General features: G+C 38.4%; 1 protein-coding gene across 2 annotated transcripts; it reads left to right on the top strand.

The window, feature by feature from the left end:
* Window positions 1-27,630, top strand: AASS (aminoadipate-semialdehyde synthase). Of its 2 annotated transcripts, XM_088523836.1 has the most exons (24): window positions 1-304; window positions 1,433-1,609; window positions 2,056-2,140; window positions 2,856-2,923; window positions 3,040-3,186; window positions 4,112-4,190; window positions 4,310-4,437; window positions 4,610-4,758; window positions 6,092-6,214; window positions 6,367-6,478; window positions 7,021-7,080; window positions 7,163-7,230; window positions 8,273-8,314; window positions 10,941-11,062; window positions 15,477-15,606; window positions 16,556-16,666; window positions 17,955-18,063; window positions 18,560-18,700; window positions 20,459-20,626; window positions 22,880-22,975; window positions 25,406-25,521; window positions 25,686-25,774; window positions 26,091-26,267; window positions 27,118-27,630. In XM_088523836.1, the coding sequence occupies exons 1-24, from the start codon at window positions 47-49 to the stop codon at window positions 27,234-27,236; spliced, it is 2,874 nt and encodes a 957-aa protein (XP_088379962.1). In that variant the 5' UTR covers window positions 1-46; the 3' UTR covers window positions 27,237-27,630. The 2 variants fall into 2 exon arrangements, with proteins under 2 accessions (XP_088379962.1, XP_010224314.2); XM_010226012.2 differs by lacking the exon at window positions 8,273-8,314 and having other exon boundaries at window positions 65-304.
* Window positions 27,631-27,639: the final 9 nt, after the last annotated feature.

Genomic DNA, 27,639 nt, shown 5'->3' with positions numbered 1-27,639 from the left:
GAGACCAGAACTTTTGCCCAAACAATATTCAAAGCAGATATAACAGATGTATTATTTTACTGCTCTGTCTTTGCTGCCATCAGGCTTTACCATGCTCCGAGCCTTTAGCCACACAAATGGTAGGTGTGTGGTCCGTCACTGTAAGTGTCGGCGTTATCATAAGCCTGTGCTGGCAATCAGGAGAGAAGATGTTAATGCATGGGAGAGAAGAGCACCTCTAGCACCAAAGCATGTTAAAGAATTGACACAAATGGGATACAAAGTTTTGGTGCAACCATCAAACCGGAGAGCCATCCATGAAAAGGTAAGGTCCCATTTTGAGATGGAAAAACAAAACCATAGGTTAATTATTAACTATAGCAGAAGAAAACAATATTTTGTAGGATATAAATAATAGTGAAAACATAATTACTGTCCTTGTTAAATGAAGTATCATTATATTTTAATGGAGGGGAAAGGGAATATTTGCTTAACTTTTTGGTGTAATGTTGGCATGCTGGTGAATTTTTGGTGTTGTTTTTGTTCATTTGTCTTCCTTTTTTTCTGTGAATATGGATGTTCTGGTGTTCTTAGATGTTCTTGGAGTGGAGACTTGGGAAGTCTAATTAAACACGGGTATTTTTGTCTTCCAATTTTTCAAGGCAACACTAGAAAAAATAAAGAAGAGAAAGAGATTAAGAAGGGTGAACACTTCCATTTGTGAATCCTGCCCCTGTTTGAAGAGTGATTTTTTTCCCAAAAAGTTTTGCAGACCAAATGAAAATGCAGTGAGATGTGATGGAGTGCTCAGTTTTTAAGACTCAATGTCATTCTATGTAGAAAGAGGGGAGGTTTTTTTTTCTTTTTTTTTTTTTTCTTAATGCTTTGAACTATAGGACTGTTGAACTGGTTTTCAACAAAGGATAGACTGCATTAGATATGCACTCCTCTTGAAAGATGGATTTTGAATTTATTTTTGAGTTGAAGGAGAGCAAAAATAAACTTTGATATTGAAAACCATTTTGAGGAAGTTTCAACTCGGAGTTAGTTTTGTATAGTTTTATAAAACATGCTGTATCAGGCTTCAATTTAGTTTGACACACTTTTGTAAACTTATTCACAAGTATTTCAATACTTTACAAAGAAGTGTTTACCACTGCAATGCTATAAGATACTTTAAATGCAGCAAAATATTCTTTTTGTAATCTGTGATTTCATGATGATTGATTTTACTAATATGTTGTTGTGTTTTGACCTCATGTGATAGAGCATTAGCATGGAAATTCAGTTTGAGTTTTGATACCCCTTTTGATAAAGACCTTTATGAATGCCTTACATGAAGGAACCTGTTCCAGCTTTGTGGAATTGCTTGTATGCTATTTTAATTACTTTTGTGCTGAGAACTGAACATGAAAAAAAAGCAGAAAAAATTACCTTGATTATTATTTTACAGGATTATGTCAAAGCAGGTGGCATTATTCAGGAAGATATTTCTGAGGCTTCTCTGATTGTGGGTGTAAAGAGACCTCCAGAGGATAAATTAATCCCCCAAAAGAACTATGCCTTCTTCTCCCACACTATTAAAGCCCAGGAAGCCAACATGCCCCTGTTGGATGAGATTCTACGACAGGTAAGTGCTGTTGTAATGAAGACCAGCTGCTGTTAGCAGGGATGGAAAGTGAACTTAATGCCAAAGTGGAAAGGCTTATGGGAAAGTTGTCAAGGTATAGGGTGAATTATGTAAGATTGGGGCAGCCAATTCACACAGAAACAAGGGACCCCTTGGCCAAGGATATGGACAGGTCTGTGGCTGGAGGGGCCAGCTGGGGCACTTCATGGCATGAATGGACACACAGGGTAGTGACTCTTTGGAACACAAATTCAGAGCAACCTATTTTTTTTATTTATTTTTTTAAAATCTTGTTACAAATTATTTGCCCTTGTCATATATGTCCATGAGCCTCTACCAGAAAGGGTGATGAAGGCATGTGAAAAGGTAGCCCCTGGAAAAACAATCTGCCACTGACTGTGCATTCACCTAAAAATGTTAACGCTCAGTTTGCTGTGTATTTTCAGGAAATTCGACTGTTTGACTATGAAAAAATGGTTGATCATAAAGGAATGCGAGTTGTGGCCTTTGGAAAATGGGCTGGTGTAGCAGGTATGTAGCAGGTGGATAAGTGAAGGCAGACTTGCAATATGGAACCTCCTGTATTACTTCTGGCTGAGAATATTTCCTGAAGGTTGACTTGCAATGCTTGTGTTGCTTTTGAAGACTTTTTTTTTTAAATATATTTTGTGCTGTCTCTTTCTCAGTGAGACTGTATGTCAAATAGTTGTATGGATTCTCTACAAATCCAGTATTTCATGTTGTTTTGAAGTCCTGTCTGTTTGCTCAGTCTAATCTGAGGCAGACAAAATGCCAAGAAGCTGACTGAATAGACTTTTGAAACAAATTGCAGCTGCCAGTCCTGCAGGTCTGGACAACAACTGTTCGTCACTCTGTTGTCCATTTACACTGATTTTGTGAAGCATGATTCTCATTCCTTTCTGCTGAAGTTCATATCTGCTTCCTCAGAAAAAACTTTTTATCAGTTGCTTCTTTGGAATCTGGTGATGTGAAAGCATCTGACAAAAGTATATTTGAACATTAAACAGTGCTGAAATGCATAATGTAGGAAAAAAGAGGCTTAAGAGGCCTGTAGATTAGGTAGATTTTGTCTTTTCTTTCTCTGAGTCTATGTTAATTTTCTTTACAAGTAAAATATTAATATTAAAACACAGGCACATGTTGATTTTATACATCCGTCAGTTTCTGCAGTTCCTTACTTTGCATGTTCATAACTATTACTGACTTTTTTTTTCTTTGGTATTAGGAATGATCAACATCCTACATGGATTGGGATTACGATTTCTAGCCTTGGGACACAACACTCCCTTCATGGTAAGAGCATATACATATATATTTTTCTTCAACAGAATGATGTTTGGACATCTGGTAACTATAACTTTTTGCATATAGAAAATACACTACATTATTTTCTGTGCCTTTGATTGCAGCACATTGGGATGGCACATAACTACAGGAATAGCAGTCAGGCTGTGCAGGCTGTGCGGGATGCCGGGTATGAAATTTCACTGGGATTGATGCCAAAGTCTGTTGGGCCGTTAACGTTTGTGTTTACAGGCACTGGCAATGTTTCCAAGGTAAGAATTATGTCTTCAAACTGAAATTCTTTTTAATTTTTTTAATAGAACTTATTTTTTAGCGGTAACTTGGCATTTCATATAGATCAGATTAAATGGGCTACAATGAGTTAATTGTGTTTGCTTGGACTTCAGGTTTTCTTTTGCGAATAGGATTTTTTTTAAGTCCTTAAACTGATTCCTTTAACTTCATGAAAAAATGTGTTGTCTTACTCTTCCTCCTTGCTTTTTCACCTGCATGATTTTCATCCTCTTCTCTCTGTGTTGACCTTGGTATCACCACATAATACTTTAATGAGTCTGTTTTCAGCTGTTTTTATAACATGGACTAGGCTTACAAATGAGAGAGTTGCGAGCGATTGGAAACAACCTAGGGAAAAAAAAAGTCCTTCTCTAATTTTGGCAGCAAAGCTGTATTAAGTAGACTTCAACTACAGATGGAAATCACTGCCTGTGTAAATAGGAGTGCCTGCTGAACAAAAGGGTGGCTTGTCTCAGAAATCTGTCCTTCATGGTCTATGAACATATTTCTGGGGAAAACTCATCCTGAAGTTCTTTACCTTTAGAGCAGACTGCTCGGTGTGTTCCCTAAAGAGAAACTGCTTCTCAGACTGGCAAAAAAAAACATCTGTTGTGGCTGAATTGCCTCCCAGCTCTGCTATTAGAATTACAAAAAGAGACTGGATTGTGGGTTAGGCAGTAAAAGGGAATGATGTGGATTCCTTGATACTTTAGCAGAGAACCCTAGCAGCTTTGGTTGAGTGGGAGCATGCGGGAATGAGTGTGCATGTCTCTGAAGATGTTCTCTGGCAGGATAGTCTAATTTTGCTTGGTATTTTTTAAATCAGTTTCCATGCATCAGGTGAACACTATTACACTGCCTTTAAATTTTCTGCTCATTCTGAATCCCAATTCTGGTCTACAGGGTGCCCAAGAAATGTTCAATGCCCTCCCATGTGAATTTGTGGAACCTCATGAGCTAAAGGAAGTTTCCAAATCTGGAGGTAATACTGTGGAATAAGTGTGATAAAAACATTAGAGCTCTTTTTAGTCAAGTACTCTTATGTTCTGTTCTGTTACACCTAATTATTATATATAATATATATATATATTTTTACCTCAGATCTCAGAAAAGTCTATGGGACAGTATTAAGTCGTCATCATCATCTTGTACGGAAGAGTGATGGATTGTATGATCCAGTGGACTATGACAAACATCCAGAACTTTACACTTCTCGTTTTAACACTGATGTGAGCATCCCTTCTGTTCTCTTAGGAAAAGTTTTCCACAGACTGTTGGTAGTTATTACTCTCTTGCATACCATTTGATTGAGAAGACATTTATTTAAAACACTAGATCAGGCGCCTCCGACTTCTCAAAGCATTAGACGAGGACATCAGGATTCTGTAACTTTCTTTGCAGATTGCACCCTACACAACTTGTTTAATTAATGGCATATACTGGGAACAACATACTCCTCGCTTATTAAGTCGGCAGGATGCTCAGAAGCTGCTGGTGCCAGTTAAATCTGATGCTGTTTCAACAGAGGGCTGTCCTGAGTTACCACACAAGTAAGGCACCTCGGTTCACTAATAACAATTCTGCAGCATCACAATTAAGTTGGATTGCTATGCACTTTTATCGCAATATCTGGCAAATGACTGTTTTTTAAACTGTTCCTGCTACATGGTTTAAAATGCCCCATTGATTCTCCTGCTTTTCTGGTATGCTTTGCTGTCTTGTTTTCATGGGCTGGAGTTTCCACATCATGTTTACAAGCATCACCAGGCCAATGGTTGGCTGAGTGACAGGTATTGGCTGTTTTCTGCAAAAGCAGTTCTCCTGTTGAACCTTGTGCAGAATGCATTATCAAAACTGTGTACTGCTTCTGGGATATATAGCTACTGTACCATTCTTACTAGAAATTTCTGTGCATCAGTAGTTTGTTAGATAAAGTGCTTCATACCATGTTATTGGCTTGCATGAGGTCCATAACTGTTGCCTACTGCCTCAGACTTCGGCAGCAGGTTTAGCTGGAGTGCTTTTCAGACCAAAACAGCTTTAAATATGGAACTTGTGGTGCAAGTCCAGGGTTAGATTCTTTTTGGTGTGGGTAGGGCCACATGCTATTTCTTACAGCCTAGTAGTTCTCTGGGAGACTGACCTAAGAATGGATTTTTGGGGAAAAAATACAATGTGTCTTGGCAAGAAAGCAGGCCTTTGTCTGACTTCTACCCAAAGACATTGCTGTGTGTCTTTCAGTTCTAAACATTGAGTGTATGTGTGTATCGTGATATAAGGTGTGATGTGAAAGTGTGTGGCAGGAAGGTAATAATGTGTTTGGAGATATGGCTGGAGGTCTGTAGAGGCAGATAGACCTCTTGTAGTCTCATCCATCTTCCCTTTTGGGAATGGTCATTGGAATAAGTGGTGTGGGCAAAGGCAAAGCTCAATCATGTGCTGGCAGAGAGTTAGTGCATAGGTCAGGTAGCTGCTGCTTCCTTTCTGGTCTTCTTTTATCTATCCATTTAAGCCTTGGCAAATGAGACCATTTGCATGAATGGTGAGTGGTAGCTTTTGCAGCCATGACAAAACCGTTGCTCTCACTGGCTTTGAGATTTAGGAAAGAATGATGGATGACTTAATGATGTATGATCTTTGAGAAGGCATGGATGACATTTAGGTCCTGTTGATGTGAATGCCTGGCTGACTTCAATAGAGCCACATTTCCGTTACATTTCTAGCCATTGTTTGTGGTGTGTTGACTTTTAAATTGATTAAAGTGGATGAAATGACAATTCTGATGGGTCTTCATATGACTCTATTTCCTGTTAATTCGTGATCTCTTATACCTATGTTTGCAGTTTGGATAATACTCTGTTCCTTTTATTTGAACTGCTTTAGACTTTTGGCAATATGCGACATTTCAGCCGACACTGGAGGATCTATAGAATTTATGACAGAGTGTACAACAATTGACAGTCCATTTTGTATGTATGATGCTGACCAGCATATTATTCATGACAGGTGGGAGAGCCTTTAATTTGTACTGCTTTTCTCTGTAATTTATACACTGATGTTTTATACTGAAAATCATGCATTTAAAATGCTCGCAGAAGGTGACTCCCTTTCAAGTACCAAGCAGAAGTGGTTTAGAAGAATCCGATTCTTTCTTTCAGTGTTGAAGGCTCTGGGATTCTGATGTGTTCCATTGACAACCTGCCAGCGCAGCTTCCCATAGAAGCTACGGAGTACTTTGGCGATATGCTTTTCCCATACATTGAAGAGATGGTAAGGTCTTATGTATCAAACAAGAAGGTAAAAGACTTGGACTTTGGTCTGCTGGTTGTTGCTTTTCTGGTCTCCTATATACATTTGAAAGGAATCTGCTGTAGAACATAACCGACTCCATTAAATAATAATAACAAAAAAACTACAAAAAGAGCTTTCTAGCTTTTGAGGCAATATTTAGAAAGAGCAACACATGAATGTGAGACATAAGAGACTTGTGTGTTTGTCAAGAACACTTTCTGTAGGTTTCCCTGTAGACAAGAAACCAGGCTGTGGCAGGCAGTTCATTGCTCCTGGACCATGTAGTGGTGACTAAATCTGAGGGCTTTTTGGGCACTCAGCAGCCACTGTTAGAATTTGATGTGAATTCCAAAATGTTCATAAAACTCAAATGATACTGATAAGGGTCAGTAGAATTTCAGATCTACAAGATTTTGGCATTGTTGCATGCATTTAAATGTTGCTTAAAATATTCATGTTTTACTTGCTATGAAAAGGTATGGGGAATAAATGACCTGATTTGAAATAACTTATTCCCATAGCTTTTGTCAGAAGGCTCAGAACCTCTTGAAAACCAGAGTTACTCATCTGTTGTTAGAGATGTAAGTTCTACAATTTTCCTGTTTGTCTTTCTCTGCTTTTTAAAACAATACAGGTTCAAAAAATTATTTTATATATTTCTAGGCAGTGATTGCATCCAATGGCTCACTGACAGCTAAGTATGAATATATCCAGAAATTGAGGGATAGCAGGTAATGTATATCTTCCTAAATTTTGTCTGGTTGAAGGTTTTAAATAAGCTTGTCTGCATTCTGTCTTCCCTTTTGCACCTATTTATGGTTGTGTTTTGTGGAATGTCGCTGTATTGAACTGCGTCTGAGTATCTCCTGATTTGGTGATTTCCTTCTTTCTCTATACAGTCTAACTCTTTAGCATGTATTGTTAGTAAACAATAGTGAAATTGAGAATGTGTTATGTTAACACCTTCCTTGTGTTAACAGGAAGAACATAGCCACCTGCCAGTATTTTTCTACTCTTTCTAACTCCTTCTAAATGCCTATAGCATACAGTCCTTTGGAAGGCATGGCTGAAAGCAAAAGGCTCTCTGATATATCTTGAATCCAGTTTCCTCTAGCGTGGTTCAAGCGCAGGGAAGATTTTAGTCTACTGATGTGTTTTGTTGTTCTGTGACTGGATGTATTCAGGAGCCTCTGTGAGAACCTCTGACTTTACATTATAGCCCTGCGGTAGCTACAGTTTTAGCTAGTTTCATTCTTGTCTTGTATCAATGTTTATCTCCCAAGAGTAATGTGGAAGAGTAGCATTGAACTGAGTTAAGCTAACAAAAATACCTTCCCTTTCCCCACTGCCTGTTACTAACAAACACCTATAGTTTACCTATGATTATTTTAGAAAAATGTTAATGTTGTAATGAATGGCTGCCTTTGGTTTCATGACCATGTAAAAGCTGAAATTAGTCTGACTGCAAGTACTGTGTGCACTAGTGGATGCTAAAATGTACTGTGTTGACTCTTGCATGCCAGATTTTTTAAATTTTCTCAGGGAACCTTGGCAAGTTTCTGGTTATGAATTTTAGCATGATTAATTATAGGTGCTTTTACCAGACATGCTATTTGGCTTTCAAAGACTGTAGTTCACAGTCATTTTTGCCTTGTGCTGTTTGGTAGACCATCTCAAGAGGCTGTCTCAGTAACAGATTTTCTTATTCTCTGCACAGCATTGTGATCAGTTTTTTTGGCTGTCCCCTTAAACACTTGCATGATCTTGTGTGAACTGCCCTGAGAATCTGGAGACATCCTTCCCAAGGGGGTTTTTGTGGGTAGATTTTTGATATTTCTCCAGATCTCTGTGTTGCATGTGACATTTAGTTGTTAATTGGTGTTGCTCACTTAGCTATAGAAAAGCAAGACTTGCTAACACTACTCCCTACCCTTTGCTTAGCAAAGTTTAGAAATATTGCAGGTAAAAGTAGAAAGCTTTTTGCTTGAAGGTGTGATGGTTTAGCTAGAGATGAGCTCTTATTTAGAGCCTGTAGGAATGATGTGGCTTGTGTTACTACTCTACTACTCTAATTGTGTCTGGTTTAGTAGCTGGGGGCTCTATTTAGACTAAATGCTTATACCCTTTTACTTTCCATGAAAATTCAGCCAGAGCATAGCCAGGTTACATGAGCTAGCCTGTCTGAGTGTCATCAGAAATCAAGAGTTTGATTTACGGAACTTTTCTCCATTTTTTTTCACTTTCACTGGCTACCTGTTCCTCTTTCACAGCTGGAATGACATATACCGTTAACAGCGTTGTTGTTCAGGACTGACATAACTGAATTATTTCACAGAATGCTTAAGGTTGGAAGGGACCTCTAGAGATCATCTAGTCCAACCCCTCTGCTCCAGCAGGAACACCTGGAGCACGTGGCACAGGGTGGCATCCAGGCGGGTTTTGAAGATCTCCAGAGAAGGAGACGTGGAGTCTCCTAGTCTCTCCAGTCTCTCTATATATAATATTTGAACTTGATATAGAGAGGACAAGCAAGAGTCTGAAATAGTCCTTTCTAGGACTGTATAGATAGTCCTTTCTGGGACTATGTAGATTTTATTCCCACTTTTGATGGGTTAACATCTCATGCTCATACTAGGGCTCTTGAAGGAAGGCCCTTGGGTTTGTCACATGAAAGGATTTGGTGTGTTTAGGAGACCTTCTGTGAATGGACTAGGTCAACATTTTAGCATTTTTTTAAAAATAAACTAAAATGATAAAACTTATATGAAGATCAAAATGTTCAGTAAACTGTAATAATAACTTAGGTAGAGGGGTGATACTTTGGTAAATCCTGTTCAGATTTTAAAGAAACTGAAGGGAAGTGCCTTTTTTGTTGTTTTAATTTAATTAAACATGAAAATGAAGGGAGGAATGAATCTTTCTGATTTTGGAGAATTTAAATTTCACAATCACCCAGACACAGTTAATAGGCTGGAATGTGCTTCAGACAGATAGTATATTTGGTAATGATTTAACTCAGGTTCACTCAGAGCAATATTTCAACACAATTGTTTGAGACCTTGTTTCCTTAAATGTCCCTAAATACTTCGTGCCATGCTTTAGGGCTCTGCTGGGCTGTGAGGTCATCTTTTTTTATTTTGAACTTTTCTAACTCAAAACACACAACAAAAATTTTACTTATGGCTGCCATATGGAGCCTCAGGAGTATCAAAACCAAACAGGTTTTGGCAGGGGTATGATTAGTCCCCTTCCAAGGATATGAGATTGTCAGCTCAGACCAGAGTTCTCTCTATACAGTGCAGTTTGTGCCTATGTAAACTCTCAGTGACTGAAAGGGAGATTAAGGGACTTGCCTATACATTTCTGAAATTTCCAATAAGCATGTATCTTCAAATGTCTTATGTATTTATTGAAATAAGGTCACAGGATAAGAGGTAGGGAAAACTTCAAAACCCCAATTCCATTAATTATGTTGAATGGTAAACCAATAAATATCTTCGTCCTCAATAATTAAAATAAAAAACTTTAAAAATATATTTGTATTTGCTAAATAATTTTTGTCCACATAGCCATGAAAATATTTTAAGCAGCATTACAATCCCAGTTTTACCGCTTGATGCAAATTTAAGTTAAAAATGCCCTTAATGTATAAAAAAACAAAATCTTTTTATCTTATACCTTATGCATTTATGGGAACATACCTAACTGCTGAACAGTATTGTTCTGCCTGTTCTGGCAAAAAGAAATGCAAAGTCTGGTGCAAACACACTGAAAGTCAGCTGCAGGGCTACTTAAATTATTTAGGAAAGTAATAGAAACTTGGTTGAAACACACTGATGGTTGTCTCATAAATGAGAGTGTTCATTTACAAACTAGATTTCTTAATTGCATAATTGCATATTTTCTTTCTCTTTCTCTCTCTCTCTTTTTTTTTTTTTTTTTGGTCTCTCTCTGTTCCTATGATAGGCTAATACGAGCCTATGGTAACTACCCAAAATGTGCTTTCACCAGCATGGTTGCATATACCTTAGCAGTAGGCTACGATGTGCAGGAAGCACAGAGCAGACAGGAACACCCTTCTGACGGCCAGCGTGGCACACACAGCTTTGTAGTCCTTAGGATCAGGCTACAGTCATCTGGCCAACAGGGAAAATACAATGTCAGCTGAGGAACAATGTGTGTGCCAGTACCAGTTGGAGAAGCAGTGGATACATTAATGGAATTGATCTTGGAATTGATTAGAAGGCGGCGGCTAAAAGTTAGGCAAAAGAAGAATCGAAGCAGTGTTTGACCAGTCTTGGATCAGGTAGCCCAAAACTTAACTCTTAGTCTGAATAGAGCTCTTGGTTTGTAGACGTACTAAAACATACTTACTTGTCAACTTTAATAATTTGCTGTTTCCTCCCGGGTAGTTTTTAATTTTGCTTCTAACACTTCCTAGGGAATACACTCAGTTGCTGAACATGGATAATAAGAAGAGGGTTTTGTTACTTGGATCTGGCTATGTTTCTGGCCCTGTACTAGAATACCTCACTAGGGATTCCAACATTGACATCACAGTTGGTATGTAGAATTTCATTTGCTTTTGATTGAAAAATTATGTCTTTCATGTATTACATGGGCTTATTTTACCCTGTACCTGTGCCAAAATCTTTCTCCTGTGTATTAAGAGGAACTGGTTCTGAGAACAGATAAATAAAATCTTTGTTGCTGTGCACTTCAGAAAAAGATTGCATACTTTTTTGAACATTTTTAACTTAAATAATCAATTTGCACATGACATAGTCATGTAAAAAGTTTACTGTTCACATGTTACTGATATGGATATTGGAAAGAAGTATTTTTCCTCTAACTTACCTGCTTTGGGCCTGCGATGGTATTCTGTAGCCAGTCAGGCTCTTTTGCTGGTGCTCGGTTGCGCTTTCAGCCTCACACAACAAGATGAAATTGTTTTTATTGCTGTTTCTGTGAGTGGAGATTCCTATGTTGACCTGATTAGTAGTATGGTAGTAAAGCTTCCTCAGACCCTGACCTTGGGAACATCTGCCCACATTTATCACTTTTTGGGGTTTATTTGTAGCATATTTCATGCTGGACATGTCCAAAACACTTTTCTGTACCCATGATGATGGCTTCACTTTAATGACTTCAAAATTAAAAACCAACCTGTTTAGTTTTGTCTGAATGATGGTTTGCTGGGAAGTGCCTTCTTGTGAAACTTTATGTTTATGCTAATTTGAGGTGTTTTTGTTGTTGTGTTTCCTCCTTCAGGCTCCTTTCACCCTTTGCCACTTTTGTTACCCTTTGAGGTGATAACCAGGGTCCTGATCCCTTCTGGGAGTAGTTTTCCTAGGAAGCAGAGGTGCACCCTGGGAAGCTATGCCCGTGTCCCTAGTGCAGCCTGATGTGGTGAAGAGGGAGGGAGCACAGCAGTGGGCAGTGTCCATCCCCTCATCAGCAGGTTGGCCGCATCCAGTAAGACAGTAGCGCTGAGGGAAATCAGGTGAATGGTGAAATTTGTTTAGCCAAGCACTGTGCAAACAGAGCAGCTGCCTCTTATCTGGCTGAGTTAAAAACATGCACTTTCAACAGCGGAAAAAAAATATCTGGGAAGGAAAAAGCTACAAAGTTGATGCAATTTGTCTAACGTTCGATAGCAGGTTAATGGATGAATAGAACACACCTTGCAGTGACACATTGTTTCCCTATAATTAGGCTAGACTGTTCAGATCCAAGTGACTGAAAGCCTTGACTGAAAGCTTTAATGAGAAAACCTTCGCTTAACTTCAGAATAGTTTAGAATTTGTAGGCTGATTTGTTAAGCATTTTTTCCTAAGAACAGGTTGGTTGGTAGAGAGAATCAGTCTCTGCTGATATTATTTTCCCTTTGGTTTTTGAGAAAGACACAAAGAGACAAGCCCCTAGCTTAGAGGCACGGATGCTGCTGCTTCTCTGCAAGCCTGTGCCCTGCCTGCTGCCTTCCGTGCCCTCTCCTTCCTCCTGGCTGTGTTCCCGTTGCGTTGCGTGGCCTGGCACCGGTGTTTGTGTGGCTGCATGCTGAGCCAGGACGGGAGCCCATCGCGCTTTCAATCACATACAGCAAATCTGGACTGATTTTAGTCAGGATCACTCTTTCCAGTTCCATTTTCTTCATCATATGAGTGCTAACAGCAGCACAAACAAGAGAATAAAAAGGAGCAAGTGAAGGCAGGGACTGAATTTCTTCCTTAAAGTGGCAATGTGAGCTTATGCGGGATTGATAGGACTAAGCTATGTGTATATAGTGAAGTTGATTAGATTGAAACTTTTCATATTGTGCTTCAGCAAAAGCTTATCTTTTGTATATTTATTATGTTAAATATGGTGAATGACTCTTTTTTATCATTATTTAAACTGTCAAGGTATTCTCAGATAGCAATAGGAATTCTGCTAAAAGGTGCTGAAGCAATCTTTTGAAAGACTTTTCCTTTTTATCTAGATTTATCTATAAATGTGCTGGATACGTAGAATGAGGGATGGGGTAATCTTTTCTGGGCACATGTTCGATTTTCTGCCTGTTTGTTTAATAAGGTCTGTTATTTAGTATAATTCAAGCTACATGCAGGCCAAGACTTCTGAACTAATTGACTATCTCAGCTCTGCTCAGAGTTACGTGGCCACATTAACCATATGAGTGTTTATAAAGCCTGGAGAAAACATGTGCTCTTAGTAATTTAAAATACTTTAAGCTCAATACAAGCTGTTGCTCTAACTGAAAATGCTTTTTTTTTTTTCCCCTGGAAAATGTTATAAATTCAAAACCAGTTTGCTTTTAAAACAAACTGGATATGCCATTTTCCATTGTGAACTTCCCTTGAGAGTCAATGTAACAGTTTTTTTCTTTAAATTGGGAAGCACGAGGCACTGTTTTTCTGTATTTCTGGATAAAAGTCAAAGCAAGAACAAGAACTGTACCAGAACTGTACCAGTTTGAATCCTACTTGATTGTTTTCTTTCAAGTGGGGATGTAAGCATGCAAAGAAAGAGACTTTTGGGGAGAAGAAATTGCGTTTATTATTCTTATTATTTGGCCTTTACGGTTGTATGCTGTTTCTCTAGCAAGTTGATGATTTCATGAATGCCTACTGTAATTTAATACAGCCAGAACCCTGAAGTGAGTTTCTGGCATTCTGGTTTACTCCTACACACTGTTAACCTCGTCCTGCAAATCCCTGCTCTGTCAAGTAGAGCACTGGGTGACTCATTTAAGTGGGGGTCAGTAGACCCAGCGGGGTGATGTCCCTGCCGAATCAAAGCGTGAAGATCAAGTCTGTTGTCTGGTTTTCCACCAAATAAACAAGACAAAGAAAAAAACACAGCCTTGGTTTCATAGTGCTGCATGAGGGATATTATAGAGTTCCTGATAGTTTGATTCTCTTTCTGCCCTTTTTAGCTTTCCTGATCCCTTTTGGCCTTCTGCTCACAACAGTTTTTCCACTAACACTCTATCCTCTCAAAGGTACTGATCCACCTGTGTGGGCATTTGGTCTTGGAACAGTAGAATTGCTCTTACAGTTTTCTGCTGGTCCTCTTTAGTTACAAGACGTTGCATGGAGGATTCTTTTAGTCCAGATGAGTTGCCCTATCCTATATCAGTATTAGTCTCTGCTCCAGCTTTTGCCACTATCTTGGGATCTTTGTCCAGGATTTTTTCTCTAGTTTGACAGTACACATCCTAATGCCTCACTTGCATGACTGTTACTTGCATTCTTCATCCTCAAATACTTTCCTTATTGATCTGCTTTTAGATCCAAAAAGAGGTGCATTTCTAGGGATTTGGAGAACATGGTTCTCCTCCAGAATCAGTGGTTTCGTCACTTTTCTTTGAAAACTTTGTAATTTTTTGTGTGTTTAGGAACTTTTCAAAGGGTGGTAGATGTTCAGGTGAGATACTAAAAAATTAACCATATGAATGTTTTTACAATTTAGAATTTACCTTGCTGCAGTTGTCATGAGGGTCCAGAGTTGGGACTAAGCTGGACCTAAGACCTTGCAGTAATCTTTAGGGTTAGAAAAAACCCTGTGGCGTAGTGGCATTTGCCCTGTGGCATAGACCTATGCCACAGTATGAGAACAAGCTTTCTTTTTTCTTTTTGTGCCTGGTTAATGACACTTCTGTAATATATTTCTGAAAAAAAAAAGGTGTATTCCTTTTTTTTTTTTTTTTTAATTTTTGTATAGGGACACTTGCATATGAGTACGTACTGCATTAACCTGTACTCTTACAGCAGGGATCTTCCTGGCAAATGCCAGTGATGTGGAAAACTGTGCACAGAAGACACATGCATGTGATGCAAGTGAACCAGTGGGCTCTGGAGTGCCCTAATGCACAAAGATAGGTTTAATAGTTCTTTTTGTTTTCATGTGACCTACTTCTATATACAGTGGTAAGGAAATGACGACTTCCATTTTTGCCTAATTTGAGTTGCCTAGCCTGCTTGTAGGAGAAACACTTGTTAATGGCTGCATTTTTTTGTTAGTTTTTAGCACATCCATTGTGCTACTAACTGGTTATGAATCTGTTCTTTTTATACATTTTTTTTCCAGTTTTCTCTTTATTTCTGAAAGTAAATATTCTTTGTAGACCCTTATTCTTTAGTAATAGCTTTTATGGCTTGACACTGTTGATTGATGCTAAATTTGATCTACCTTAGAGAAAGTAAGACACTTTATGTCTGATTTCTTTTCAACTGTTAGTAAAAAGAAAGTGTCCATGTGACTGCTTCTCTTTGGAAAGAAGGAGTTAGATGTAAAGCACAATTATCCATTTGCAGGGGAGTTCATGCAATATACGTGCTGATGCCTAAAGTTTGCTACATAATAACTTGGGTAAAATGATGATTTAAAGTAGTTTTGAGCTCTGCCTTCACAGAGTGGTAGCGCTTTAGAATTAATTTCATTTTTTGGTAACAATTGGTTTGTTTTATTTTTAAAACAGCATCTGTCATGAAGGACCAACTTGACCAATTGACTAAAAAATATAACAATATTACTGCAGTCCACATGGATGTCATTCAGCATGAGGAAAGTCTGTCCTCTTTGGTGAAGAAACATGACCTTGTCATCAGGTCAGAATATTGAGTAAAACATGGTGGGCTCAATGCTGAGCCGTGCTGCTGCTTTCACCTAGCTCACTGATGCAAATCAACATGGTAACTGTGTAAAGGAGAACTTTTAAGTAAATGCCCTCACTTCGCAAGAGTTTGTGGTGAAGCCCATGTGACCTAATCCACAAATTCATAAAGCTCAAGAACTGGCTATGTGTTTGTTCCTGTAATAGTTGTAGCTGACCACTGCCTTATCATTTACAGAGATGTGAGGGATATAATCCCAAAGCAGCCTAGATTGCAATGTCTCTTTAGAGTGCTTACAGGTTACTTGCACAGCTTCATAGTGTGATGGGCCAGTTGCCTTCACCAGCATGTGTGCTCATGATTAAATTTGTCTGCATCAAGAGGAGGCAAAATGCTAACAACTTGGTCATTTCTCCTAAATTTCCTGCTGAGAAAGATCTGTTTCTAAGTACTGAAATATGGGAGAAAATGACTTTATAGTCCTTGCCATTTTGCCTCAACTGTCACAGATGTCATGAGTGTTGTTTCCTTTCTAAGTAGAGCATGCTTTCACAAAGTGCTTCAGCAAGATCATTGTAATGAAAGCATTTTCAAGAGTGGTTTTCATTTTGCATCTTCTAAACTTCTAGCATGCCTGTTTAGAAGGTGGCCTTGAGAAGAGATCAGTGTTTTATTTTTAAAAAGGAGAAATATGACAAAAAATGCTATCTAAAGAAAGGCTCCCCTGTTGCCTTGCACCCTGTTTTGAGTGGAGAAGACAATACTTTTCCGATAGGGTAGCATTTCACTTGTGTAGGTGTGAAACTACCCAGGGCAAGGTAGGTATAGCAATCCCTGGTGTTTGCTGGACCTCTTTTATAGAAACACATTTGTGAGTATCTTTCCAGAGAAAGCATAAGTAACTGGTTGATTTTGATGTTGCATAATTCTCTTTCACGTGTAGCTTGCTGCCTTATTCAGTGCATCCTTTGGTTGCTAAGAAATGTATTCAGAACAAAGTGAACTTGGTAACAGCCAGCTACTTAACACCATCTATGAAAGAACTCCAGGAAAGGTAGGTAGAATATCCCTGTTTTTCCTTCCTTCCTAGATACCTTATGTAAATACCATGCAATCTGTTACATGTGCGACATCTCGCTTGAGTTACTCTTGTCTGCATTCTCTTTCCCTTCCTATAAAGAAATATTAAATAATTGCAGGGAAAACTGCACATGGAGACAGTGGCAAAACAGTGAGTGTGTGCTGCAATCTAGTCAGACTATTGCTCTAAACACTGGAACATACTTTTTTTTTTTTTTTTTTTTTGCATTTTCCATCTTATTCCGTGTCACCGTGCCTTTGCCTCTTCCCTCAGCCCTGTTGTGCTATTTGGAGAAGCAGGTGGCCTGGCTTGTTGTACCGATGATAGCAAGGTTGTCTGTCTTCCTTCATATTTCCCTCATGAAAACTCATTCTTGGCTTATTGCATCCACGTTTACATCCTCCCTTATACCACCTTCTTCTGGACAGGACTACCATGTAATCTCAATTGGTGACAATCCTAATATAATATTTCTGTTATCCTGCTTATTGTATATGCTTGGAAGTTGCTTATCCTCTCATGGATGCATTAATGGTTAGTACTAATATGTTTTAATGAATGTAAGATGAAATCTGAAGTATCAGTCATATTCCTCTGAGTCACGCTACTGAAATCTTTGGATTTATTTTGAGTGACAGAGATGGGAATCTTATAAATTATGTCAGAAAATAATAAAACAAGTTAGACAGATGGAAACAGTAATGAAAACAATGGCAGAGTTTCAGGTGCATCTCCTCCTCTTTTTGCTATGATACCAAGGTGTTTTCTAAAAAAAAGACAATTTTCATCTAGAAAAATACAAAGCGATTTTTAAAATAAATCAGTTTGTGAATATAAGTAATCTGTTTTGGAAACTTAGGGAACTGTTAAAAAGAAGAAAACCCAAACACTTGCCATTTGGGAAAGAAGTCCTTTCAATCTGTCTCTCCCTCTTCAGGGTCTGTTTAAGGTTATTATGACTATCCTGTTCTGTCGCATCCATGAGGATCTGGGATACAGAGTAGCTAGCAGGTCTTCTCTGTCAGTGCCTAGATGTTACAGAAAACTGGGAGAAACAGTCCTGCTTCTTAGGACAATTGGAACTGCTCAGATTTCAACATCTGCTTCTGTTGTTTTCTATAAGCCACAGACAGAACCCAAGATTTTCCTTGTTGAAGAAGGTTCAATGGGTCTTTGGTGGATAGATTTCATGAACAAAAGGCCTGTAATGCTCAATATTCTGACTTTTTTTTGTATTCTGCATTTTTCTTTTAATTTTTAGTGTAGAAGATGCTGGTATTACAGTTGTCAGTGAAATGGGTTTGGATCCTGGTCTTGACCATATGTTGGCAATGGAATGTATTGACAAGGCAAAAGAAGTTGGTGCTACGGTAAGGCTGACAGCTGCTATACATCTCTACCAATACTTTTGTAGTAAAGTTTTTCTTTTAACAGCAACCAGTTAGTGGACATGCCATAGAGGTGTTTTGAATCCTTGACATCTTGTGTTTTCTGATGTTTGGAATTGGGTGCGAACTAATCCAGTTGGTGAGGACCCATCAACTAAGATGGATTTGCCTTGGAGTAAGTTTTGGATTCTTCTAATTTAGGTACAGTCCTTGCAATCTGCCAGATTGACACCATTGCTCCGTGAAGTTCTTTAGGTTTCCCCCAAAGAAGATCTGTCCACCTACAGATCTTATATGGTCATTAGGAGAACAATATCAACAAAACATTAAAAACATCAACATTAAAAATATCAACAACAACAAAAAAATGAAGAGTAACTCTGCAGGGTGGCCCTGTACTGCTTCCATCCTATGGTTGCGTTCTGTTCCTTGTTTCTTTTCTGTGAACAAATCTGACTTGGCTGTTGAACACTTGCAGATTGTATCCTACACTTCTTTCTGTGGTGGTCTGCCAGCTCCGGAGTACTCTGACAATCCTCTGAGATACAAGTTCAGCTGGAGCCCCCAAGGAGTGTTGCTGAACACAGTCCAGTCTGCCACATATTTAAAAAATGGAGAGGTGAAGTACTCTTAACATTTCTATTTAAAGATAGGCAAAGCTGGTACTGGGCTAAGGAGGGGTAAGATGATGTATTTCCCTTATTCCCATGTTTGGAATGTTATGGTGTGTGACTGCTGCTAATTCTTCCTATATGGAATTTCATGTGAAGTAGGGAACATGTGTATTGGACTGAGATTGGTTTCTGGGTTGGGTTCCTGTCCCTGTAATAATTTTCTTTTGCCACTTTGTCACTTAATCACTCTGAGATAATCAAAGGTGAGTACGTCCTTCTACTTGCTTTTCCATCTAGTCAGATTTATAAACCAAATTGCTGTACTTGTACTGTCTTTAGCAAAAAGTCCTGATTTCTTTTTACTTCGGTACAATCTCTAATAACTAATAGACAACCCTAAGTGGACTTTGAAAGGTGGTTTATATAAGCTCTGTTTTGCTGTTCCTGCAGGAGTCATTAACAATGATTTAACCCAGCAAATGTCATTACATCCATTTTATGGAAAGATTTAAGGTGTGATTTGTGCAAAGCTATTGCAAGCCATTATCAGATTTATGCTTTCCAGTCCCGTCTTTTTGATATCTCCCACTTGCTCAGAGTAGTTATTGAGGAGGGACTCTTCAAATGTCAAGGAGACTGCCGTGTTTAACCACCCTAAAGTTTGGCTGATTATCTAAACCTTTTGATTTGCAAAGCCTAGAAATATTTTGAAAGATGCTTTATCATGACATTCTGGTGCTCTAGTGTTCTTGCTTCAGTGAGAAAGGAGGAGAGGTTCAGGGATTGTAAATTAGATCTTTATTAAAAAAAAAATACATCGCTGTAAGTTGCAGATGAAAGGAGAATGTGGGAATGTTTCTTATTTAATTCTGACCTGGATCACCCATTGCTAGGAAGAGTTAGATCATACATGTGAATGATTCATTACGAGAACACTATATGAGCTTGTCAATAAATGGTGCAGCTTTTCCTTCCTGCCCCTAAATCCTTACTTGTCTTTGATTGTTCTGCAGGATTCTTCCACACTTGTATCTTGCCTGACAAACACAATAAGATCTTACAGCATTGCTGCAGACATGGTTACGTTAGTCTGCCTTCTAGAAGGAATCCTTGTCCCTTTGCTCAGAAGCCACAAAATGAGTTTCTATTGATGCTGCATAGCAGATCTATGCATCAGCTGCTTGAAGGAAGCAGGGTTCAAGGCTTTAGTCTGTAGTGATAATAGAACTAGTCAACCTTATTTCTGTTTCCAATCAACAGTACATTCTTTCTATGTTTTGTAACCACAAATAGAGATGGGCAGCATTTTTGTATCAGTGTGATATCAATTGATTTATTTTAATTTTTCAAAAAGCAAAAACTTGTCTTTACAATCGTCTCCTCTTAACAAAGAAAAGAAGAAAAAAAATGTTCATAAAAGCAAGGAGCCCGTGGGTGGAATATCCCTTCAAACTATTTTAGTTTGGGGAAATCACTCAAAATTACACTAATGTAAGTGAAATGGGAGCCTGCAGTCTTCTTCATATACATGCAGCAAGTATTAATACAGTATATGAGAAGGCGGTGGTTTGTTTTAGCCCTTTGGTTAGTAAATGGTTGATATGATACTTCTTCATCACAGGATATGCTTAAATGCTTGTACAACTGCTTTATTTAGGTTAGTCCTTTGCTTGTTCCAGAATCACACTTTGTATTTGCTATTGTAGAAGAGAATTAAATTACAGTGAGTTGAAACAATATTTCTGTTCTTTCACATAATTCAGATTGTCAATATTCCCGCTGGAGGAGCATTACTTGATTCTGTTACTTCGATGGATTTTTTCCCGGGATTAAATCTGGAAGGTTTTCCTAACAGAGACAGTACAAAATATGCTGAGCCATATGGCATTCAGACAGCTCACACTTTGTTAAGAGGCACCTTAAGATACAAAGTAAGTTTATTTTTATTTTTCTCAAGAAAAGAGTATTGTAATTGATCTAAAAAAGTGCCTTTAAAATTCAACATTTTATGGCTCAACAAAGTGCCAAAATTCAACAATTTTGGCACTTTAGGTAAGACGATCAGTTAGCCTGCATAGTCTATATGTCTGTACCTGTTTCTTTTCTCTTTTCTTTTCTTTTCTTTTCTTTTCTTTTCTTTTCTTTTCTTTTCTTTTCTTTTCTTTTCTTTTCTTTTCTTTTCTTTTCTTTTCTTTTCTTTTCTTTTCTTTTCTTTTCTTTTCTTTTCTTTTCTTTTTTTTTCTCCTCCTGCTGTCTTTGGTGACAGATCCATAGAAGACATAGAAGAAAAGTTTGACAGGTCTGTGTGAGGCAGTATGGTCGATAGTTGGTATTTTTAAGAATTGATCCCGTATCTTAAAGTTGATTCAGAACTGAATTTCTAATTCATAACTTACATTCTTAAAGTAACAAGAATGTAAAAATCAAACAGAAAATTGTGTTTTTTTTCCATGAAACTGAAAGAACTTTTCATTAAGGAATTAGAAATTTTGAATTTCAGCAGCCGTAACATTTTGATCAGTCAAGTAACATGTTAAGAGATGAATGTGCTTTCCTTATAGCGGATAGGCTTTTTGCCTTCTATTTGTTAGCTGCAGAAGACAAAGTCAAAATTGTATTTTCCCTTCAGGATTCCTTTTTAATGTTATTTTGATTGTCAATATACAATAAGAAAGAATAAGTTTTCCAAAAACATATTCAAGAAACACCTTTTATGGATGTCTTGATATGTCTCTTAAACCTTAACTTAAACCTTAAATTAAGTTATTGTTGTTTTGTAAATTGCATGAAGAAAGATGTATTTGTCTTTTCTCCCTTAATTGCCCTGTTGCAATACAGCAGGCTTTTTCCTGTTTTGGAATGGGGAGGAAGGGAGGCTTGCTTGCCAAAAGCAGATGGAGGCAGATGTGGGGGAATAAGGGTTGCAAATTGCAATAGCTCTCTTTTTGTCAGTCTAGATACGATCTCTTGTTCAGAAGCTCTAAAAATATGTGGAAGGCATCTATCTCGTCATGAAGTCTTAATATGACAGTATCTACTCTTCCATTTGGTGCCTGGTAAAACTTTCTTTTGTCTAAGTGTTAGAGGGAAGAAAAAAATGGCAGTGACATGAAAAGGTGTTAGCAGCTGTGCTGTAAGAGAGATGTTTCTGTGGATACTACTGTTTCTTCACCCAAAAAGCAGGTCTGCCACCTGGGGCCGGGGCGATGTTGGCAGGGTCATCGGAAGGGCTCGCCATGTTGCTCCCTGTGTGGGATGTGTAGGCTGGACGTGGGGCTGAGTAGGGCAGCAGTCGCACGGACGCCTCCGCGCGCTGGCTCGGTCGCCTGTGGGTGCCCACATTCCTCCAGGGGCCTCTTGGGGACTGAGCTCCTACAGCTGATGGAGCCAATTTAACCAGAGGTGTCACAAGAGGATTGACAGCACAGCCCTCTGAGCTAACAACCCACTGCTGGGGGCTCCTAAGAGTAATTACCCTTTCCAAGAGTCCTTTATTACCACTGTGGTCGGCTTTACCATGTCTCTGGCCGCTGGCCTACGAGTGCTTTCGGGTGTGCAGCAGCCCTGGGGGAGCACCCTGGTTGCTGCTAAAGAGAAACAAGCAAAAATGAGCAGAAATCCATTGAGGCTTCTTCTCCCGTGCAACCTAACGTCCCTGGCAATTCTTCTTAAATGCTATTTCGTTTCTTTCTTGGTTGTCTCTCTGATATTCCTGAAGAAAAAGATACCAACACGTGTGATTCTAGGAATTCTGATCTTGCAGTTAGTTTATCAATGTCACTACGGTTGCCCTGGTGTAAAACAGGGTGAGCTGAGTTCAGACTTGGGCTCTCAGGCCTCAGTAGTTTGTTTGTGGACCAGCTGGCCAATACAACCCTGTCTGTAGCCGGTCAGCCTGGCCCTTTGATGCTGTCAACCAGTGCTGTTTGCGGTGGAATATTGGCTGCAAGTTAATAATAAATCATTAAACATGGTGTTGGAAAAAGCATGCAGGGAGGTGGAGGGGATGGTGGCAATGTACTGATCTGAGGCAATATTGTGGTTGGTATCATGTTATTGTGGCTGTCTTCCCATGAGACTAACAGTTAACACTACTGTGATTATGTCCACATTCAAACCAAGGAGAAATGTCTGCCTCAGTTTCAAACAACAGTGCTTTTTAATCATATTATGCTTTTTTTCAGGGATATTCTAAAACTATGGGAGGCTTTGTAAAACTAGGATTAGTTAACCCAGATCCTAATCCTTTGTTAAACTCAGCCACACCGTCTCTAACCTGGGTGAGTATAAGTTTTATCCTGGTCATCTGCTTTTTTCTCTATTTTAATAATATATTTTTTTTCATATCACTAGGCTTGGTTGTGCTTAGCAATGGCATTGCACTGCATTCTGGGCTTCGTTGCTTTTTTTTTTTTTTTTTTTTTTCCCCAAAGAAGCTGAGCTGAATTGGACATTAGCAAAAACTTCTTCACTAGGAAGGTTGGTGCAGTCAGGAACAGATGACCAGAAACTAGTCCACTGGATCAGTGGGGGCTTTCAGGACTAGCTGAAGCTATAACTGTCTTGAGTGAGTCCTACTTCAAGCATGGTGTGTGACTAGATGGCTCCAGAAGTCCCTTCCAACATATTTATGAATTGTCTGAAATTTTCTGCTAGTCAGAGTCAAACTCTTGGTGTTGTGAGTTTGCAGCATTCACGTTGGTATTAGCCCATGAGTTTCACTGTAAAAGTATTTGTTAGAGTATCAGGAGGTAAGAAATCATGCCTCAGTGTGTGCATAAAAATCTTTTTTGTCTTTTCTATTAAAACTATGTGCATGCATTTTCTTGTCTGCTATTATCCTACTGTGCTGCCTAACTTACAGATGCTGTAATTCACCTTAATCCCATTAGTTCTGCAAGATCTTTATTGTCTCTTAGGTTGCTTTTTTGGAGATATTTTCTACTAACTTTGCAAGTGTTCATCTGGCATTAATCATTTCTTCTTCTCTTTTTCTTTCTCTTTTTCTTTCTTCTCAAAAGACATTTAGAAGGAGTAAAAAGCAGTTTTAATCACTTTCCATGTTGGAGGGAAAGCTCATGCTCTCCATGAAAAAATATAAATTTAGATTTGGTTTCCTTTTGTTTTGTCAAAGCTACATACCCTTAGAGCTTTGTTTACGATATATATGGACTTAAAAAGCAAATTAATTTCACCAGAGAGCATAGTTAGTATAAAAGATTGATAACTTGAGACAGCCAAGCTATGACTCATGTAATGTGTTGCTGCAGCATTTGACAATCAACAACTCTGTTGTCTGTACAGGCCGAGCAGGGAGTTTCATTTTACAGATTAGGTGGAGAGCTGCATTTACAGAGAGCTTATTACTTGTCATGTCTCTGTTTCCTTTTTGCTTGTGAGAAATTTTTCTTGAATTTTGCAAACTCTTCAGAGAGGGTTGACTTTGTTTACTACTCAGACAAACGTGCAAACTCGAAAACTGTCTTCTATTCCCTTCTTTGTGGCTTTATCAGCATTTATCTGGAGAAAGACACTGGGTTTCTGCTGTGTCATGGTCTGCAGGGAACATAGTATTCTTCCGATAATGTCATTTTTGTCAAGTAAAGAGTGTATTGAATATTCTCCAAACTGTGCAAGGTGAAGAGGCCTGGTCTTGCTTGTCTCTGACTAGCCGAGAGGGCTCTTTATCTTCCTAGACTCCAGGGAGATTTTCAGTTGATGTTCGGGCTGGCATTTCAGCAATGGGTCTCTTTCAGTAACTTCAAAACAGACACACTACATCACAGAATTATGGTAGGAATTACAACTTTTTTTTTTAAGGTTTTTGTCCACTTTCAATTTTAGTTTTGATATGTCCAAGGTGTTTTTGCAAATGTTATTAGAATTTCCAGTTATTCTAGCCACACTAAGCAAGGATATAGTGTTGCATAATCTGTGGAAATAACTCTGAATTCAATAGTTTCACTGAAAAGCTTGTTTCAGCACTCTTGTTACATCTTGGAACTTTGCTTTTATCTCCTTTTATTTTAGTTTTCCTCTAAGACACCTAGCCTGAGGACCTGAGCATCTGAACCAACTCTGCAGTTCTTGTTTACTTCATTTCTTGTTAAATACCTCCTTTTATTATTTGTCATGATGTGAATGAAGCAAGCAATAATTAGCATTTTCTTAGCACTAAATGCCCCTCAGATATGCACAAAAATCTTCAGGAGGCACTTCGGTAATACTCTCAGGATTGCCACAGCCTTGTTCATCTAATCAGTCTGTATCCTTTCGAAACAACTTCCTCCATTTCTAGACCAGCCCATAATCTTAAATTCTTGGCTCAGTGCCTGTCTCCCTGTGGCTTCTCTTTCACCCTAATTTCTTTCCAGTGCTCTTTGCTTATGCAGATTTCCATGTCCCTTTTTCCTCACAAGAGAAAAAGGATTACAACTAACAAGTAGGAGGAAGCAGCTAAGAGGTGGGAACGTTGTGTTTTATAAGAAGATGACACCCATTCTCCTTTACTGTGATTAAGTATCTCTGTCTAGCTCACTTTCTCTATACATATAGGCTGTCTTCTGAGAAATCCTGGATGTTAGCTGAGCTTAGTAGAGCAGGAGGTTCAGGAAACCTTGGCCGACAAGGAGTGGGAACAGATGTCAGGATATCAAGCCTTCAGCTATATAACCAGCTCCTTTAACTTTTTTTTTTTTTTTTTAATACAGAAAATGCTTATGTGCAATCTAGTTGGAATTGAGCCTTCTGCTGAGTACAGTGCTCTTAAAGATGCAGTATTTAGCAAACTGGAAAAGGACAAAAGTCAGCTGGAGGCAGTGGAATGGTATGATGTGTCACTAATTTTTGAAGTAAAAAAAATAAGCTTTGCAATCTTGCTCAGTTTGGTCCATGTTAAACTATTATGCTGATCAACCTGGGGAGAATACAGAGCTGAAGACCAAGTTTTTAGTATGCAGTGGTATCAGTTTGTCTCATTTCTTCTGCCAGGTTAGGGTTACTGGGAGATGAACCAGTTCCTTCAGCAAATTCCATTGTGGGGGCCCTTGCAAAACACATGGAGATGAAGCTGCCTTTTGGTATGTGAGAAATTCTTCTTTCATCATTTTGAATGGAACAAACCAGTGTATCCTACCAACCTTAGTTTTGTTAGTGTGTACACATTATGTTTCTTTAAGTTTTATGATTATGTTCTCCATTCCTTTTACTTATCCTTTCATTTCTCTGTTACAGTTTTTGTTTCACTTTTATATTTTATCCATCTGTATAGCCTCTATCTCCACTATAAGTTACTTCCTTGGTGTATGTGATGTGTATGCATAGTGCTCTGCTCATCAGGAACCTCTTCTTGGTATGATTAGAATGCCAAATAATGAAAATGTCCTTTTCTTTTAGGCACTGGAGAGAGAGATATGATTGTTATGAGGAATGAAATAGGTCTCAAGCATCCTTCTGGTCATTTGGAAGACAAATTCATCGATCTGGTTGTCTATGGTGATAACAACGGATACTCTGCGATGGCTAAAACAGTCGGATACCCCACTGCTATTGCTGCTAAGATGGTTCTAGATGGTAAGTGACTGTTCAGGCTTCAGTTAATATAGCTGTATCTTTACATCAATAACAGTATTTAAAGCCTTCTGTACCTACCGGCCTGTAGGAAGTGCGAAAGTTATTTATGTAAAGATATTTAGTGTTCCTAAAGTGTTTGGAATTTCTTTTTCAAATGTATCAAACTTTTCCTGTTTCCTCTGCAGGGTGTTTAATCTTCAATCATGACTGAATATTTCAGATTCAGTCATTCTTTTTAACTTACTTCTTAATCTGTAGAGATTTCTATTCATTTAGACTTAAGCGTTTCAGTGGTATAGAGAGCATCTTTGGCATGATAAATTACACCTCTACATCTCTCAGGTGCTCAAGCCCACCAAGAAACAAGCTAAAATATAACCAGTGCTGAGTAAGCTAGCAGTTTCTTCTGCCACTCTCCAACTGATTATGCTTGAGACATATTACCTGATCATGTTGTATATATGTAAACAAGCCCATTCTGCCTGTTCATCACCAAGTTTAAGGAAAATAGTGTGGTTTCCCCTCTCTTGATCTTATCCTTTGAGTCTTCTTTGCTCTCCTAGCTAATTGAAATGAGCAAAAACTTTGACTTTTTTGTTGTTAGTGTTTTGTTTAAAAATAACTTTTTTAGTTCTCACTATCTCCATCAAGCCATGTAATTTCACAGCTCTATGAATAAATTTAAATTTTGTATGATATTAGGTATGTCAGATGTTTTCTCTATTTTTTTGATATACTACTGATGCTATGTTAAAGCAAATATAAAAGCTGAGTCACTAAAACTGCACATGACGCTAAAACAACTAATTGCTATTTGCACTTAATACTGTTTTTTCTGTCTTTATTCCAGGTGAAATAAATGCCAAAGGCATGGTTATACCCTTGACAAAGAATATATATGGACCAATACTTGAACGTGTTAGGGCAGAAGGCATTGTATATAGTACTCATAGTGTTATCAAGCAATAACTGGAAGCAATGGAATTAATCTGTTTTCAGTTTTGTTTGTTTGTTTTTCTGCCTCCTTTCAAGAATCTCAGTACAAACAGTTAAAGACAGCATCTGCTGTTTCAGACACAAATTACGCCTTCTATAAAACCAGTTGCCTGACTGTAATGTGGAAACTGTATATACTGATAAATGAAACATAAATGGTGGAATTTTCGCTTCAAAACTGGGACTTTGGTTATTCCAACTGACAGGCACTGCCGATTTTAAAGACAACCTGTCAGACAGTAGCTGATGATTTTTGCTGTCCCTAAAGCCTTTGGCTGTCCTCCTGTCATCTAGATGTTCTAATATCAATCTGATCTTTCGTAATAAGACAAAAATCCTGGGAAGGTTTTTTAATTGATAGAGTTTATCCTCTAAG

The sequence above is a fragment of the Tinamus guttatus genome, unplaced genomic scaffold, assembly GCF_059628265.1.
Source record: "Tinamus guttatus ecotype Peru unplaced genomic scaffold, ASM5962826v1 Tinamus_guttatus_pri_ptg000018l, whole genome shotgun sequence".
Lineage (NCBI taxonomy): Eukaryota > Metazoa > Chordata > Aves > Tinamiformes > Tinamidae > Tinamus > Tinamus guttatus.
This window is presented reverse-complemented; position numbering and strand designations above follow the sequence as displayed.

What these genes read in the sequence shown, in the direction of transcription:
- AASS (XM_088523836.1), top strand. Translation starts at nt 47, where the DNA reads ATGTATTATTTTACTGCTCTGTCTTTGCTGCCATCAGGCTTTACCATG. An exon ending in CTTCTCGTTTTAACACTGAT is followed by an intron (nt 4,438 to 4,609) that starts GTGAGCATCCCT and finishes CTTTCTTTGCAG; the next exon opens with ATTGCACCCTACACAACTTG. An exon ending in CATATTTAAAAAATGGAGAG is followed by an intron (nt 18,701 to 20,458) that starts GTGAAGTACTCT and finishes CACATAATTCAG; the next exon opens with ATTGTCAATATTCCCGCTGG.